Source organism: Condylura cristata, unplaced genomic scaffold (assembly GCF_000260355.1).
Source record: "Condylura cristata isolate star-nosed mole 26May11 unplaced genomic scaffold, ConCri1.0 scaffold00011, whole genome shotgun sequence".
NCBI lineage: Eukaryota > Metazoa > Chordata > Mammalia > Eulipotyphla > Talpidae > Condylura > Condylura cristata.
Window position 1 is genome coordinate 15,433,671 of NW_004567112.1, and position 15,437 is coordinate 15,449,107.

Genomic DNA, 15,437 nt, shown 5'->3' on the forward strand with positions numbered 1-15,437 from the left:
AGCTGATTGTGCTGCTTCTGTTCCTTTAAATCTCTTTTCCCTCAGGTCTTGCAGATAGAGATTGCAAATTTGCCTCCCCTGGATCTAGGGTGGTTAGCAGACATGTGTCTGGGAGACCTGTGCGATGTTCTCTAAGTTACCAAGATTTAAAACTCAGTATAATGAATATAAAAATCCATATTTTCCAGCCACTCTTGAAAACTTAAAGCTTTGATGACCTGAGCCTGCCAGCAGCTAGGGTGGGGGTAGCTGCCTCCTAGAAACAGGACCCCCAGCTCCACAGCTCCCTTTGCCTCTGGCTCTACAGTCCTGCCCATTGCTATCCATTATCATGATATGCAGAGTTCACACTGCCCTTTCTCTCTGTGCCTGGCCCTGAGGGTCAGTGTATGTGAGCTTGCTACCCCTTATTAAAGCACCTGGAAAAAAAAAGTCCCAGCTGCTGAGAATGTTCCGTATGATTTTAAGTGTCTCTGACAAGAAGTTAGAGCTTCCTACTCTAAGGAGATCACACACTGTACGCCATTATTTGGAACCTCATCTTGATGGTGGTGGTGGTGGTGGTGGTGGTGGTGGTATAATGACACCCTGGTAATGGACAGCAGTTCCTCATAACACATTGGCATGTCTAATCCTACAGATGCTTAGAGGAGAGGAGGAAGAAGAAAAGGCAGAGGTCACTAACATCAGAAGGGATAAGGAATAAATGAGGCAGAAGCAGAAATGAGAGGCCACCAAGAGGTACATCCCAAGAAAGCTTTCATTGTCCTTACTTCCTTAAAGGGGAAGTAACCCGGTGAGCAAAGGAAATGAAATTTTCCCCATCCACCTCTGAAATTCCAATTCTGCCAAAATATAGATTTCATCATCTTAGCATTAAAGCTGAAAACCAAGATCAAGAACCATTTTCACATTCACCCTGAGCAAGAGGAGAACTCGGCACACCACATGACTCAGCCTGCCTTGGCAAGCAAAAGGACGCCGACAGCTCGCATCAAGTTCACAGATCCATAAATCCATGGTAAATTCCAGACTCCTGCAAATTTAGAAGTTAAAAACAAAAATGCAAAGGCAACAGGAAAACTAATTCCCATGACCTCTCAAAGGTTCTGCCTCAAAGACAGAACTTGTATGTTGAGACATCTCACTTACTGAAGGACGACCAACATGTAATCAGTCACTGAACAAATATTTATCTGTGGGCAGTAAACTAGAGATGAAATAATCAAGTCAGACCTAGGCACTGCCTTTGGAAGCTTATTGTCTAGTGGGAAAGGTTCATCAAACACATGATTACAATTATTTTGTGATTTACAGATATGACAGAGTATGGGAATGTGTGACCGAGACCTAACCAGAAGGAGGGTCCCCACCCCGAGGGAAAATTTAAGCTAAGAACTAAAGGGTGAATAGGTTGTCCAGGCAGAGATCCTGCTCAGCCTTCTTGAGCACTTACTAGTACTGTGTCAGCATTAGAAAAAATGAATTATTAAGCGCCCTTCCTCAGAGAGCTCAGAGTATAGTGAAGGAGAAGTCAGGTTTCCGTCATCTCTGCTGCTGGACAGTGATGGGATCTCTGCATAACCATGTTCCAATGTAAATAGTCACTTAAAAATTATTCTGATATTCAGAAAATTTCAACCCAAACCTTCCCAATTGCAAAATGTTTTGTTTGAGTTCAGGGAATTCTTGTAGTAATTTAACAAATTGAGAAACTGTCAAATCTTATGGATTTGGACTTCACCAAAATAATAAGGCTTATGGTCTGGGGATACACACGCTCTGGAAAGAAACCACAGCAGGCACAGGGAAGCCCCTCATCCAAAAGAAAGGATAAACAAGGAACAGGATACAGGGCAGTGAGGCTGGGTATTAAATTCTGAAAATCTGGAAAAACTGCTTGGCGATCAGTAATATTAACCATCATCATCCTAAAGCTAGTGACAACTTTACTAATGATAAATATACCATCTGATAAACCTTTAGGTGATTTAACACACTAAGTTCTGTGGGTAAGGGCTACTATTGTCCTCACTGTCTGGATGAGAAAATGAGAGGTTAAAGTAGAAAAGAGGTTCCCATTTACAGCAATAGAACAGATAAAATAACCTGGAAACTAGAGCGCACAAAGCATGAGATATGCTGTATACAACAATACATCCTTTTAATCACAAAACAGAATCTGTAGGTAGTTGGAGCCCGAAGGGTCAAGTTTAAAAGGTGAACTGCATATTAGAGCAATAAACAGATAGATAGTGCAACAATTCCCTGGGGACTCGCTGAGATGAGTAACTTGTATTTTAATTGCTGTGGGAGGATAAAAGATGAGGTGCTGGGCCTGTGTAGAGTGAGCAATGGCGCAGGGCCTCCTCCATAAAAAGCTACAGCCTCAGTTTAAGAATACAGTAAGTAGCAATCAGCCTGCACCTCGAAGACTGCAAAGACACCTCTCCATCTGCCCTGCGCCCCTGGCTACCTGAGAATGGGTATCCAGCTTCCATTGCAAAGTGTTCCGATTCTAACAGAATTAACCAAGTGGTCCAGGAAGCCCAGGGTGAGAACTGAGCATGTAAAAACTATCCTAAGAAAACGATATCTCCTAGGGCACCTGGTGGAAACAAATGGAGATGTTCCCTTTGCCCGCGCCACTGCCAAGTCCTGGAAATTAAGCCTTTCTGAAAATGAGCTCACAATCCAAAATCACAAGACAGAATGAAGATTGACTAGGAATGAAAGTCAGCAGCCACAACAAACAATAGTGAAAGCCTCCAGAACTTTCAAATCATAAAAACAGTCTGTATAAACATAAAGGAAGGAATAAAGACAAAAGAAAAGGTCAAGACAGTATCAACAAAGATGAGTTGAGTGTAGAATCTCTAAGGGAAAAAAAATCAACTGAAAGTAAAATCTAAGTGCATTGACCCTTGGCAGATGAGCTTATCTTAAGTGACTTGCTGAGTAAGAAGATACAACGAAGAAAATGTGACACCAGAGACAAAGAGAAGAAAAATACCAAAGAAGTCTGTGGATAAGGAAAAAAATGGTGAGAGTCACACACACATCTCACAGAAAAAAATAAAGACAATGTAAGAGAGACATGGCAGACACAGGACATTTCAGATTCACAGAACAGCAGAGTAAGTAAAACCAAGTTCTATCAGGTGCATTATCTGAAGACAGAGAGAAGCTCGAACAGTCAAGCAGAAGGAAGGCAGGTTACTTTAAAAGGATTAACAATAATTAGCCCAATGGCAAACTTCTCAAAAGCATTAAGAATACAAAGACCAACATCTTCAATGTGCAATAGAAAATGACACATGATAATTTATGAATAAGAACAAAATAAAAACAATTTCAGACAAATAAAGGAAAATGTTAGTTGTTGAAGCATTTATCACTGACAACTCTGAAAAGACACACTTTGAGGAGACAGAACCTAGATATCGGGAATTGGAGATCTGAAGAAATAAAAAACAAAAGAATTGGTAAGCTGTTTAGTAAGTCTGACTAAGTAATTCACTGACTATAAAATAATGATGGTGAAGTCCCAATGCTGAGAGGGCTACAGGGGTTTATTGCAATAAAAGCATCCCAAGTCCTGATGTAGTCTGTAAGAAGGATAAAGATCAATCGTAGGCTTGACATCAGCCACATAGGTTAAGCTTTTAAGGGCACCCATGAAACAGAGGTAGAATTATATTAAGTGGTGGTAACAATTCAGGAAAAATAACAAAACTGGGAGTAAGGAATAATGAGACATAAGAAGCAACTACTAAGCACAGAACAAAGGAAAATCCAGCCGAAAGCAGGAGTAGACTTTTTAAGCATTAAAAAAATCAGAGTAAATAATACGATATAAGCAGGTATAAGTAAACCTCAAAGTATCAATAAATATAACTGGATTAAGTCTACCAGCCAATAAACAAAGGTTGGATTTTTCTTTTTTAATTACAGGAGACTCACACAAAATGAGATGACACCAAAATTTTTAAAGTACAGAAGAATTATGCAAAAAATAAAACCTGCCAGAGCTATGCTAATATCACACAAATTTATAAGAAAATCACCATTAGGGTTAAGGAGGGTTCTTGTATAATATTAAAGGAAAAATTCACCAAAACTAAATAAAAAATGTAACCTCTTACTTGCCTTGTGGACAAAATCTAAAGCAAATTTAAGGCAAAAACTGACAGCATGACTAGGAGGAATGGACAAGTCGTCAATCTTTTTTCAGGGATTAGACAGCCAAAGGTGTAAATGTGGACTATGCAATGACCAAATTTATTTCATTGAGATGCCTGAATCTTGAACAGCTAGAACAAATAAGCACCGACTGTAAAAAGTGCCCACTTCAGTCATAAAGCAAATCTCAATAAATTCCGAAAGACTGGCATAACGCAGATCACAATTTAAAACAGTGATATGCCAACACTAAATACAGCTATGCTTAGAGACTTAACGTTGTCGTTTTAATTAGGAAACATAGTGGCTAATTTTAAGACTTACTTTCAAAGCAAAATAATTCTGGAAGTAGAAAATTGTAAAACTAGATGAAAATGCAACACATCAAACACCTGTAGAAAGGACCTTCTTTGGGCCAGACGCACCATATTCCGGTAGGTCGCCAAGATGACCAACACAAAGGAGAGAGAGGAGAGGACTGGCTACCGGTCCTCTAGGCCTTTAGAAGGCATGGAGTTCTTTCTCTGGCCACATCCTCAAGAATCCACAAGAAAGTGATAATGTAGTCATAAAGGGGAAGAGCGCTGTTCAAAAAGGAACACCCTGCACGTTACCATGGCAACACTGGAAGCATCTATGATGTCACCCAGCATGCAGTTGGCATCACTGTAAGCAAACAAGCAAAGGCAAGATTCTTGCCAGAATGAATGAATGTGCATGTTGAGCATAGCAAGGACCTCAGAGCTAGAACAGCATCCTGAAAGTGTGAAGGAAAAAGACCAGGAGGAAAGGAAGCTGAAGAGAAAGGGCCCTGGGTTCAGGGAAGTTCAAGCCTGGTCCACCCAGAGAGCTCACTATGGGAAAGCCCCTGAGCTGTCGGGACCTCCACCCCCCACCCCCGAGGACGCATGGGCCTTAGGTATGGATAAAAAGACCTCCAACTATTACAAAAATAAAAGGGAACTGAAAAAAAAATGAAGGCTATTTTATAGCTGTCAGTGCTGATATTAGAAAAGCAAACCAAAAGTTAATGAGCTGGGTATCAATCATAAGGCAGCAGAACAAGAACAGAGCAAAGCCAAAGGAAGAAAATATTCAATAGTGACATTACAGCAGTTTATGGAACATAAAACAAACTGACAATGGAGAACTGGCAAAAGATAAAATCTGGTTGACTTCAAAACTAACAAAGTAATAATAACAAGCGGAAAGGCACAGTGACGAAGTAGGAAAGGTGGGCTCTAGAGCTAGCTGACTAGTTTCAGTGTGCCACACACCAGTGGTACCACCTTGGACATGCAGGTGTAGCTGGCATCCATGTAGCCAGAGCTCAAACCCTGGCTCTCGATGCCCAGCGCCCAGGCACTAACTGGTTATCCTCACGAGACTTTGAGTTGTGTGCTCTGATGGGAATATCTTCCTCTCAAACAGAGACTGGATTTTATTATTCCCATTTTACAGATCAGATGAACTAAGGTTTAGAGGATGTAGGCAATTCTTAAGTCATGAAATGACAAAGCATTGAAACTGATTCAAGTCTAGATCTTTCTGAGTGCAAATTCTGTCCTCTCAACCATCGCACTCATCTACAAGAGAAGAGGAAAAACCCCCTTCTCAGCATATCAGTACTCTGGAAAGCTATGTATTGTATATCCACCAGATCGGGTAAAATCCCTTTTTGAAGATAGAATGTAAAAGAGAGGGACAAATGTGTCTTATTCATATACATAAGTTTCTGCTCTCACTAATGGTAAGGCAGTGGTTGAGATTATGGACGTTGGAATTAGAAGTAACAAGGATTGCTCATGTGCATCACTTATGGTGTGCCAAGCATGTTGGTGAGCTCTGTAAGCGCTCACTGCAGCCCTTCTCCTGGGTTCTAGTATCATCCTGTTAGAGTCTCAGCTGCAGAGAAGTTCAGTTTGTAAAGTCACAAACTGGCAGGCACAAGATTCCAACCCCGGCCAGGTCACCTAACACCTTATCTACACTAACCTCCGGCTTTTTCACCCATTGCTTAAGGATGACAATCCCCACCCTCTGAACTGTAAAAAGGAAATGGAGCAAGGTAGTTAAGCCTCCAGAACAACATCTAGCATGATGCTGACCATGATGAAGGCAACTGGAACTTGCAAAGACAAAGGTCTAAAAGTATGTTACCATTCCTAATTGTTCTAGAAGAACTCACTACATAAAATTCTCGAAAAGAAGTCTTTCATTCCATTCAGTGTTCACCAAGTCTTCGAGAGGATGGATCATTTGTGATCTTGTGGGAAAGCTTATTTCCAAAATCATAGCATTTCACAATATAAGAAGATAGGAAGGGAAGAATTTAAAAGAATCTGACAAATAAAACTAGGGGTTGGGGGGAGGGGAGGGAGCTCACATTACCCTTTGCAGTCAAGTCTAGCCTTGAACTTAATTTTCCAGAATTCTTGAAGTACCAGTGATGGCAGCATAAAAGGCCAATTAATCAAGGTGTTTGTTCTCCGTATGTGAGTCACTGTTGCCATCTACAGTTAAGAATGGGACATGCAATCCTGCTAAATAATTCTAAAAAAACAGTCCTGGATATGGTGGTGCTGAATACTTGCTCAGCATGAATAGAAATGAAAACGCTACCTGAAGAAGCAGCTCTTTCTCAACCACCTCTTCTGTCTTGCTGATGAGTCGTTTCTGCAGGGTGTGAATTTTCTGTATCAGCTCAAAGGTACTGGGGTCACTGGCCTGTCCACGGAGAACAAAATAAAGCAGCTAAAATAGGATCCATTTCAAAGCATTGAGAACACTGTAAATAACCACTGCTTTATCAAAATCTTTTGCAAAACCAAAACAAAATGACTAAGAACCCAAAATACTATAATAGAGGGGCTGATTACCAAAATAGACTGAAGCTTGGCTAATGTCTCACCTATTGATTCCAGTCAGTGAATAAATGGAAAGTGACTGTTTATTCACTGGTGGGAACTAATGATAGCTACTCTGCATGATACTTAACCTCTTTGCCACTATCCAGGTACCATGATCGGTGCTTTTCATACACCAAATTTTAGCCACATCACAGCCATGCATAATATATGGCCTTTACAGTCAAGGAAACTGAGGCTCAGAGGATTGTTTATCCACATTGGTAAGGGTCAGAGCTGTGTTCAAGGTCAGATGCAGCTGACGCTAGAGTCGGTGGTTCTTTTTTTTAAAAGATTTATTTATTTGTGCATACAGAACTGGGGTACAGGCCAGAGGCTCAGGGGTGGTGAGAGGCTTCACCAGAGACAGAGTGGGGAACAGAACAGGCAGATTGACGAAGTACACTGCTGAGGGGAGCAGTGGGCGGGTCAGGAGAGGTCTGCCACGCCATGTGGTCACCTCCGGGGCAGGCGGGAATCCAACTCGTGCGGAAGCGGCTTTAGATTCTCAGTGCTGTGCTTTAACCCGCTGCGCCACCAGGGAGGGCCCGAGTCGGTGGTTCTTAATCACTGTGCCCTATCATCTCTGGATCTACAGGAACCAGACAGGGTTCCCTAATACAGTCTCAGGACTCTCCTTTGGTAACTGTCAAAAAAAGATTCATTATAGCCCACGATGGGGAAGGTTACTAGGATGTGGACTCCTGCTGATAATTGACAGCCGAACATGTCTGTGGCATTTAGCTTTCAAATGGAGTTATCAATCCATAAAGCTTTGATGTGCCTTCAATAGCTATCTGTGTACAACTCAAACAAAATCTACAGTTATAAATTGATAATTTGTCCTCGAGACTGAGCCAAAGCTTCACTTTCAACCATACTGACATTTTGAATGAATCTAGCAGCTAAATATTTTCAACTACTTCCCAGAGTCTCTATTTTCTAATTTTTTAATAAAAATTGACATAGAATAGGAAACTTTAAAGATCTGCTTGAACACACATGGAATAAATTAATGTGACAGTCTATGGATTTAAAATCTTCAGTTCCACTTCCTCAGACACATCCATATTATTGCTAGTTTAGCAATCTGTACAACTCCTGGCTTTGAGGGAAAATAAATGGGGGAGCCATCGAGGGTGGGAGAAGACTATATTGAATATGACTTTGCTTATGAAATACTGAACAGTGCCAACCAATATCCATATATTGGGATTAGGTTTGGCTCATATTCATTTGGCAAAACTAGCTGTTGTGAAGATTCAAGCCTCATGTTTACATAACAATTTATAATGCATTATCCTTAATGCATTCTTCATTAAAGAAAAAAATAAAGTTGAAAAACAAAAACCTCCTTGGCTAGTGTTCTCCAGGACAAGCCCTGCTCTTTCTGCTATCACATGCTTACATTCTCCCCACACCCTAGTTGTTCATTTAGGCAAAGCCCCTTTAGGCCCCATAGAACTGGATACAACTCTAGGAGATGGCCCTCTTTTCCTTGACAAAGGCAGACCAGGCCTGAAGGCTACACCGGATAGCCATGCCTGTCAGGAAGTCATCCCATATATGAGATTTACACCCATCACCTACCAATGGGAATTTGACTAGGTTCTAAAAGAAGACTTTGCTAGTCCTTCAAAAAGAGGGTTAGTTCACAAAGGTCATTTCCTGTAGAAATTAAAGGTTGCAAAGACCAATCAAAAGATGATGATGATGCTGGCAGCCAAAGTTGCTAAAAGCAATGAACTATCCAAGACTAACATGCAGCCTCGGGGCAATGGGCTGACCCAAAACTACCCAAACAAGAAAATAAATACTCATTGGTGAGGTCAGGGCACAGCTTTCACCGGATCTTTAGACCAAAAAAAAAAAAAAACATTTTTTCTAAAACTGTTAAGACAAAACCCAAAAAAACATCTGGTGTGGGAACAATCCAATTTACATTTGATCCCGCCTTATGTTTTAGGTGACAATTTGCATAACATTAAATAAAATGTCGCTCCTTTTTGTGCTTCAGGTAAGGAAGCCATGTGGGGTGAGGGGAGAGATTGGGGCTGGAGGAAGGCTCTGCCAGACGTTACCTCGAGCTTCCTCCATCTGTGCACGTTCATGGGGTTCTCCAGCTCCTCCTCCAGTGCTCGGCACCGGGTCCTCTCCTTCAGGAATTCTCTCTGCATGTGGAAGATCTCCTGCCTGAATAAGACAGATTTGGCTTTGCAGAGAAATTCTCCGCCCTTCTGAACATCCTGTCTCTAAAAGGTTATATTCACAGCACATCTTGCATTAGGCACCTAATTGCGGCAAGACCCTGGTGCTGTTAATACACAGAGAGTCCAAACTCCAGCTTCAGCTTTAAAAGAAAAGTGTCTTGGTTTCAGAATCATGATTCTGGTTCCGCAAGGAATTTAGAAGTATGTGGAAGGAACAGAGCATCCTAGTGAACTAGAATTTCAAGAAACTTTTTAATGTTTCTAGATATCTCCCCTTGTAGCGAGAGAACCACGAACACCACATCATAAGCTCTGGCACCTGCCGGAGGCCGCTGCTCTGCACACTCCCACCCCCACCGCACATTGGCCTCACCTGGCCCACTTGGAAAATATACCTTTATCAGGACCCAATCCCCAGAGCATTTCTGCTTTTCAGGATCTATCACGTGGCTTGGGTTTTGCAGGTTTTAAAGTTCTGCCGGCAATTCTAACGTGCAGTGGGACTGAGAAACACCAAGGCGGGAGGGATGTTTTATCTCACCTCCTATAACTGCATAGGTGGCCGAGTGAGCCCTGAAGGACTAGCTCTGGCGCAAACATACTTCCACAGTCCCTGGGAATCTCTAGTGAAGGGCGATGTGCCAGGCATCCACAAAAACCTGCATGCTGGCTACCACCAGGTGAAGAAGCTTCTTGGGAAGCAGGGAGAGGTGAGCCCAGACACAGGCAGTCTGGGTGCCATTATCTGTCCTTGTCTGCCGTGGATGTGCAGATTACTAATACTAAGCCATCTCTTTTACTTAATTGCTTCATTTAAACCAATAATACAACTTCCCCTCATTAGCAAGACAAACCATTAGAATTAACTGCATGATGTTCACTCAACAGGGAGCTGAGAACGAGCTGCTTAGAATTAAAAGCATATTTTTAACGCTTCGATTTTCTAGAGCGCCATCAGAAGAGGAGAGCGAAGTATTAGCTGTCTAACTGATGACGGCTTGTGTACTCAACGCTATGCTAAGCGCAGGATGGAGGTTTCTGTGTTCCCTTTCAACCACAAGTCTAGAGCTCAGAGAAGTTAAGGGCTTTATTCAAGGTCACAGGGCTTGTAGGTGGCAAGGTTGAGATTGGAATTTATGCCTGCGTGCCCGCAATACCTTTATTACGTTTTCTTCCCATTGAAAATAAAAATTAAAATATATTATCAACAAACCAGCAGTATTACTAGGAATGGGGGTAATTTGGTCCTTTGTGTATGAGATAAAAATAAGTCAAGGCTGGCAAGTTTAGCCACAGTCTTGGCGATCATTCAGTAACTACTAAGAATGAGTCCATTTATCTCCAAAATGCCAGTGGTGGTATACACGCTGGGTAGTAACCTTAGGGGTGATTTTCTAACCCCTGCTATATATTTTTTTCTACACTCCCCACACCTTTCTACAATGAGTTTCTGTTACTCTCATCATCCAAACTATGCACATCTCTTTAAAAAAGTATCAATCTGTCCTTGGTAGTGTCAACTTCCCTTGCTATTCCTGAATAAATTCACTGTTATCTAAATATCAAAACTATCTTCTAATTTAATTAATGCGAGAAGCAGATCCAAACTGTCCTTGTCCCTGGGACAAGGTAGTCAAGAACACTCTTCATCTTGCGTCTGTGGGGAACAAGGATAGAACAAGGATAGAAAACAGCAGGCTTCTTATTTGGTTTCCTGCAATCGCCTGTGTAAAGCACGGTGATGTTTCCCCACAGGTAAAGTAGCTCCTGTAGATGCCAGGTTGAAAGAAAGAAGGCGGTGCACAGAGCTAACGTGACAGCTGCGGAAGATCAATCGAGAGTGAGATATACAATTTGGTCTCCTTCTAAGGAAAGAGAGATTTCAAATAGTGACAAAATGAAAGTTTTCTCCTCTCTCCATTCTGTATATAACGCCAAGAAAAAGATGTGCACATGTTACCAGGATTAAAGTTAAACATCGATGCTCCATCTCTCACACACTGCCTTATTAAAAAGAAATTCTAAAGAGCCCATTGGGGGGATTTTTTTTCTGAATCATAACTAGTCTTTGTCAGTTGACTTGAAATTTCTCTTTTAAAAACCCAAATAAAGTGATGTGCTGCTGTTGTTTTGTTTTGTTTTGAAATGTCATTGCACTCACTTCAATGCCCCTGGGAGGAAATTTCATTTTTTGGCGACACAGAATGGATGTGATGTTGATCCTGAATTATGGGGGGAAAGTTGATGTTACTGATCATTTCAGTAGATAAAATAATTTTATAAAATTGGATAAAGACCTTCAGTGACCAACATGAGAAACGTAATTCACTTCAGCGCCTCTGAGGGGTTTCCTATTACCTGAGTTCATCAACATTAGCCACACTCCTGGCAAGAATCCCCTTCTCTCGGCGAAGCTTCTTGATCTCCAGCTTGAGGACTCTCATGTCCTCCACCCTCTGGTTGTACTGGCTCTCGCCTTTATTCAGCACGGACTGCTGGATCTTGATCTTCTCGTAGAGCAACGCTAGCTCATCGTTGCGCCGAACGAGCTGAGACCCGAGAATATCCCTCTCGCTGATGACCTAGGACAGTGGGGGAGGGCACGGTCCCACTTCAACATGGCAGCAAGGCTCACCTGGGGGGTGACTTCAGAAAGCCCACACATGCCAGGCTCCACTCGCAGGGCACTGCCAAGAGCCTGCTGGACAGTGAGCACTGGCACTTTCCATTAGCCTGCAGTCTCATCGGAATGAGAACAGGATAACAAATAATCCACCATCATCATCATCGACCATGGCCCATGTGTATTTCTTTGCTTGGCTTTTTTTCCAGCCCATTATGTTATAAAAGCTCACATTCAAGTGACTTTATGGTAGAATCGCTCTTACTAAGAGCTACTGCTAAGTGCTAACAGCCACTCTTTGTGTCTTCACTGGCCAAATTCTTTTTTGTAACCTGCTAGTTCTCTGAATGCACTTAAGTTTCTAACCCACAAATTAAGGATTTGAGTGTCTAACTCCCAAATGATGTAGTTGCTCATTTCACTTCCATGTAAGCACACCAATGTCAGCTCCCTGAGGACAGGGACCTTATTTTCTTGTGGGTCAATGTAACCTTGATAACTCAAGGAGTCCCTGACACACAGGGAAGAGTGAAGGCTGAATCAAATAGGGTGTCTGCTGACAAGGTCTGCGGGTGGGGCAAGATGTCCCCACCTGATCCAGTTCCTTCTTCTGTCTCAGCCTCTCCCCATCTGCCTCAGCAATGATTCGCAGCAGTTTTCTCTCTTCAGCTTCCTGCTTTTCAATGAAATGTTTGGTCTCCAGAGCTTGTTGTCTCAGCTTCTGCAGCTCAGCCTGACAAAGTAGAAGATACAGACAAATTTCACTCTGCACAAAGCAGGACAGCCAGGCCAGAACCAGACATCTGCTTGTGTTTGTGTACTTTCCTCAGATGTTGCAGTTAGGCCAGTTTGATCATTCTCATAAGCAAAATAAGCCACACACACACACGCACACACTCACATGTGCCTGTAAAGAAAAAGCAACGCACATTACTGCGATCACATTTATTCTATGAGTTCTGTCCTTGAGGGATTTCCATCCTTTTTCTATATGTATGTAGCAGGGTCTCACTGGTATTCAGCAGCACTTCTATTACAGCTAAATGAGGGGTGGGGGGGAGAAGTCACAAAGACTGCTGCAGAGAGGAAGGGGTACATGCACCAGCTCCCTAATGGCCCCAAGCCACCAGCACTTCAACTGCAGTGATCAAACCTACTGCAAGAAAAAACCAAATTAGTAGAGGTAACAAGCAAGTGCCTATCTTAGAAAACACCTCGAGGGAACAGAAGAGCTGTCACGGGGTGAAAAGTACACAGACCCTACTGCAGAGGCACTTCCAACTGAGGTGAAAAGCTTAGACCAGGATTATGCAAATATTAACGAGTCCAGTAATTTTCCATATCTCTGTTATCACACAGACAGTGAACTGATACCCCAGAAGGCTGCAGGGAGGGTGGCTTCCTGGGAAAGTTCAGAGCTGGAGGCACCTGAAGTTACAGAAGGAAGCCCTAAGAGTGAAGGGAAAAGTTTCAGAGGGAAAATTCAACTCATCCAAGGACACAATGGTGACTTACAATTCCCAAGCAGGATACTAGGCATTTTCATTGCTACCCTGGTCCCCATTTTACAGGTATAATTGTAGAGACAAAGAAAAAGCAGACCCACTCACTCTGGGTCACACAACTAGTAAGTAGCAGTTTTGATTCTAATCCAGATCTTTTTCATTTCAAAGCCGGTGGCCTCTGCTAATACAGCCCAATAGATGCACGTCAAATACAGAAGATGACTATGACTTGAGGGATTCCCCATCCAAAGGTGATGTCAAATATAACCAACCACACTACAGTGTGGCGATGCAGCCACTGTGTGGGAAGGATACAGAATGCACAGGAATGAGTTTCTCTTTCTGCCTGGAATTTAGAGGGAATAATGGGCCAGGCAGCTGATAGGTATTTCCAAAATGCAGCGGGCAGATGCTGGGAGGATTGCATCCCACAGCCTGGCTTGCATGAATACAGGCATGCAAACTATCAAGAACCGGCTTTGCTCCCTGACAGCGAACCTTCCAACATGGCTGGGTCATGCCATTAGGTAGGAGATAGCAGAAGGGAAGCTGGTAGAACAGCTGAGCCTGGGAAGGGCCTTATAAGCCATGTATTGCATAGAGGTGATCAGATAAAGAGAGACAAATATGTTTTGCAAGGTCCCGTGATCGGAGGGGAAGGACAGGTGGTACCACACAGACTGGGTCAGCACAAGAAGCAGCAAACAGGAGGAGGCACGCTGCCTTAGCCGTGCCAAGAATCACAGAGAGACAACGAGACCATAATAAGGCTTCAGCTTTTCAATGGCTTATCAGTAAGCAAATGACTATGAAGAAGTAACTTTCACTCAAGGAAGCGATAGAGCCACTACCCACCTCCACCCACCAAGAAAGGTCCCCAAGATGACAGAAAATTCCAGATTTATTTGCAAGTGTTTGTGAGCCACCCCATCTCTGTCTGACCCCTGAGGACAAGCATCTTTCACTTTCTGTCAAACTCCCCAATGGTAAGAGGCTTTGCATCCCTGGGAATGGCTCAGCAGTCACAAGCCGACTACTGTAAAACTAAGGGTTTCTCTACAGCATTTTGTTTGTTCGTTGGTGAAATATGTGTTGGTCTGGGGATAAGCAAAAGGAGATACTTATTGATAAAAGAGCTGATGTAGTATTTGTCACACTGGGGGGTGTCCGCTTAGGAAAGAGAGCAAAGAATCAGCTCTTCTATTTCTGTCTTCACTTAGGGTGACAGAGAAAACAGCGATGAAATACCTGTTTGTCTCATGTGTTCTTTAATAAAACTTTTATTTTCCCAGATGTGCTGCATTCATGTCCCTGTTCCTAAGTGCCAAGAGATGATCAGAATCCATCAGCAGAACAAAATGAAGCCCCTGTTATATTAAAACGCAATCAACAGTGTGTAAAAGGATCTGTCTGAAATGTAAAACCATTCGTGCATTTGGCATTGCTGAGTGGTTTTTTTTCATAATACATCAAAATTCTGAGTGGTCTCCTTATGTCATAAATTTATGAGCTGTAAACAAGATGTGGCATTAGACGCTGGCAGCAAATGTTAACATCAACAAAATACCTTGGGTCTAATGCATTTAACAGCTATAAATCTCAGCCGCCTCACCCAGGAAAGATAGCACAACTGCTGTGCACCCAAAGGCCATCAAGCAGTGTTCTAGGTAGGACCTGAGATCCTGGCATCTATCAAAGTGTCACTGGTTGTAACGCGATGCAGGGCACACCCTGAGTCACTGCCTCCACAATTATACAGTTTGTTGATAGGGTTTATGGGATGTGTGTTATCTAATTTGGCTGTGGACATAAATCAAATCTCAAGAACCATACATTTGGAGTTTTGCCTATTCATACTCACTCTTGTCATTCACCGTGCTTCACTGACAACATGTTTACACTCAGAAATCAAACAGGATCCCCTGAAGTCTGGCCATGAGAATAGCTAGGCTCCCTCTTTCTTCTCTCTCTCTCTCCTGTCCCCTTTGTCCTCTCCTCTCCCTCTCTCTCT

General features: G+C 42.6%; 1 protein-coding gene across 1 annotated transcript in view; it reads right to left on the reverse strand.

The window, feature by feature from the left end:
* Positions 1-15,437, reverse strand: part of CFAP58 (cilia and flagella associated protein 58) — a 79,091-nt gene that overhangs the window by 28,434 nt on the left and 35,220 nt on the right. The window contains exons 12-15 of the mRNA XM_004680999.1: positions 12,514-12,654; positions 11,657-11,880; positions 9,170-9,281; positions 6,805-6,909 (exon numbers count right to left, since the gene is read on the reverse strand). Of these exons, the coding sequence (XP_004681056.1) occupies positions 6,805-6,909; positions 9,170-9,281; positions 11,657-11,880; positions 12,514-12,654 (582 nt within the window). The remainder of the gene's footprint in view (positions 1-6,804; positions 6,910-9,169; positions 9,282-11,656; positions 11,881-12,513; positions 12,655-15,437) is intronic.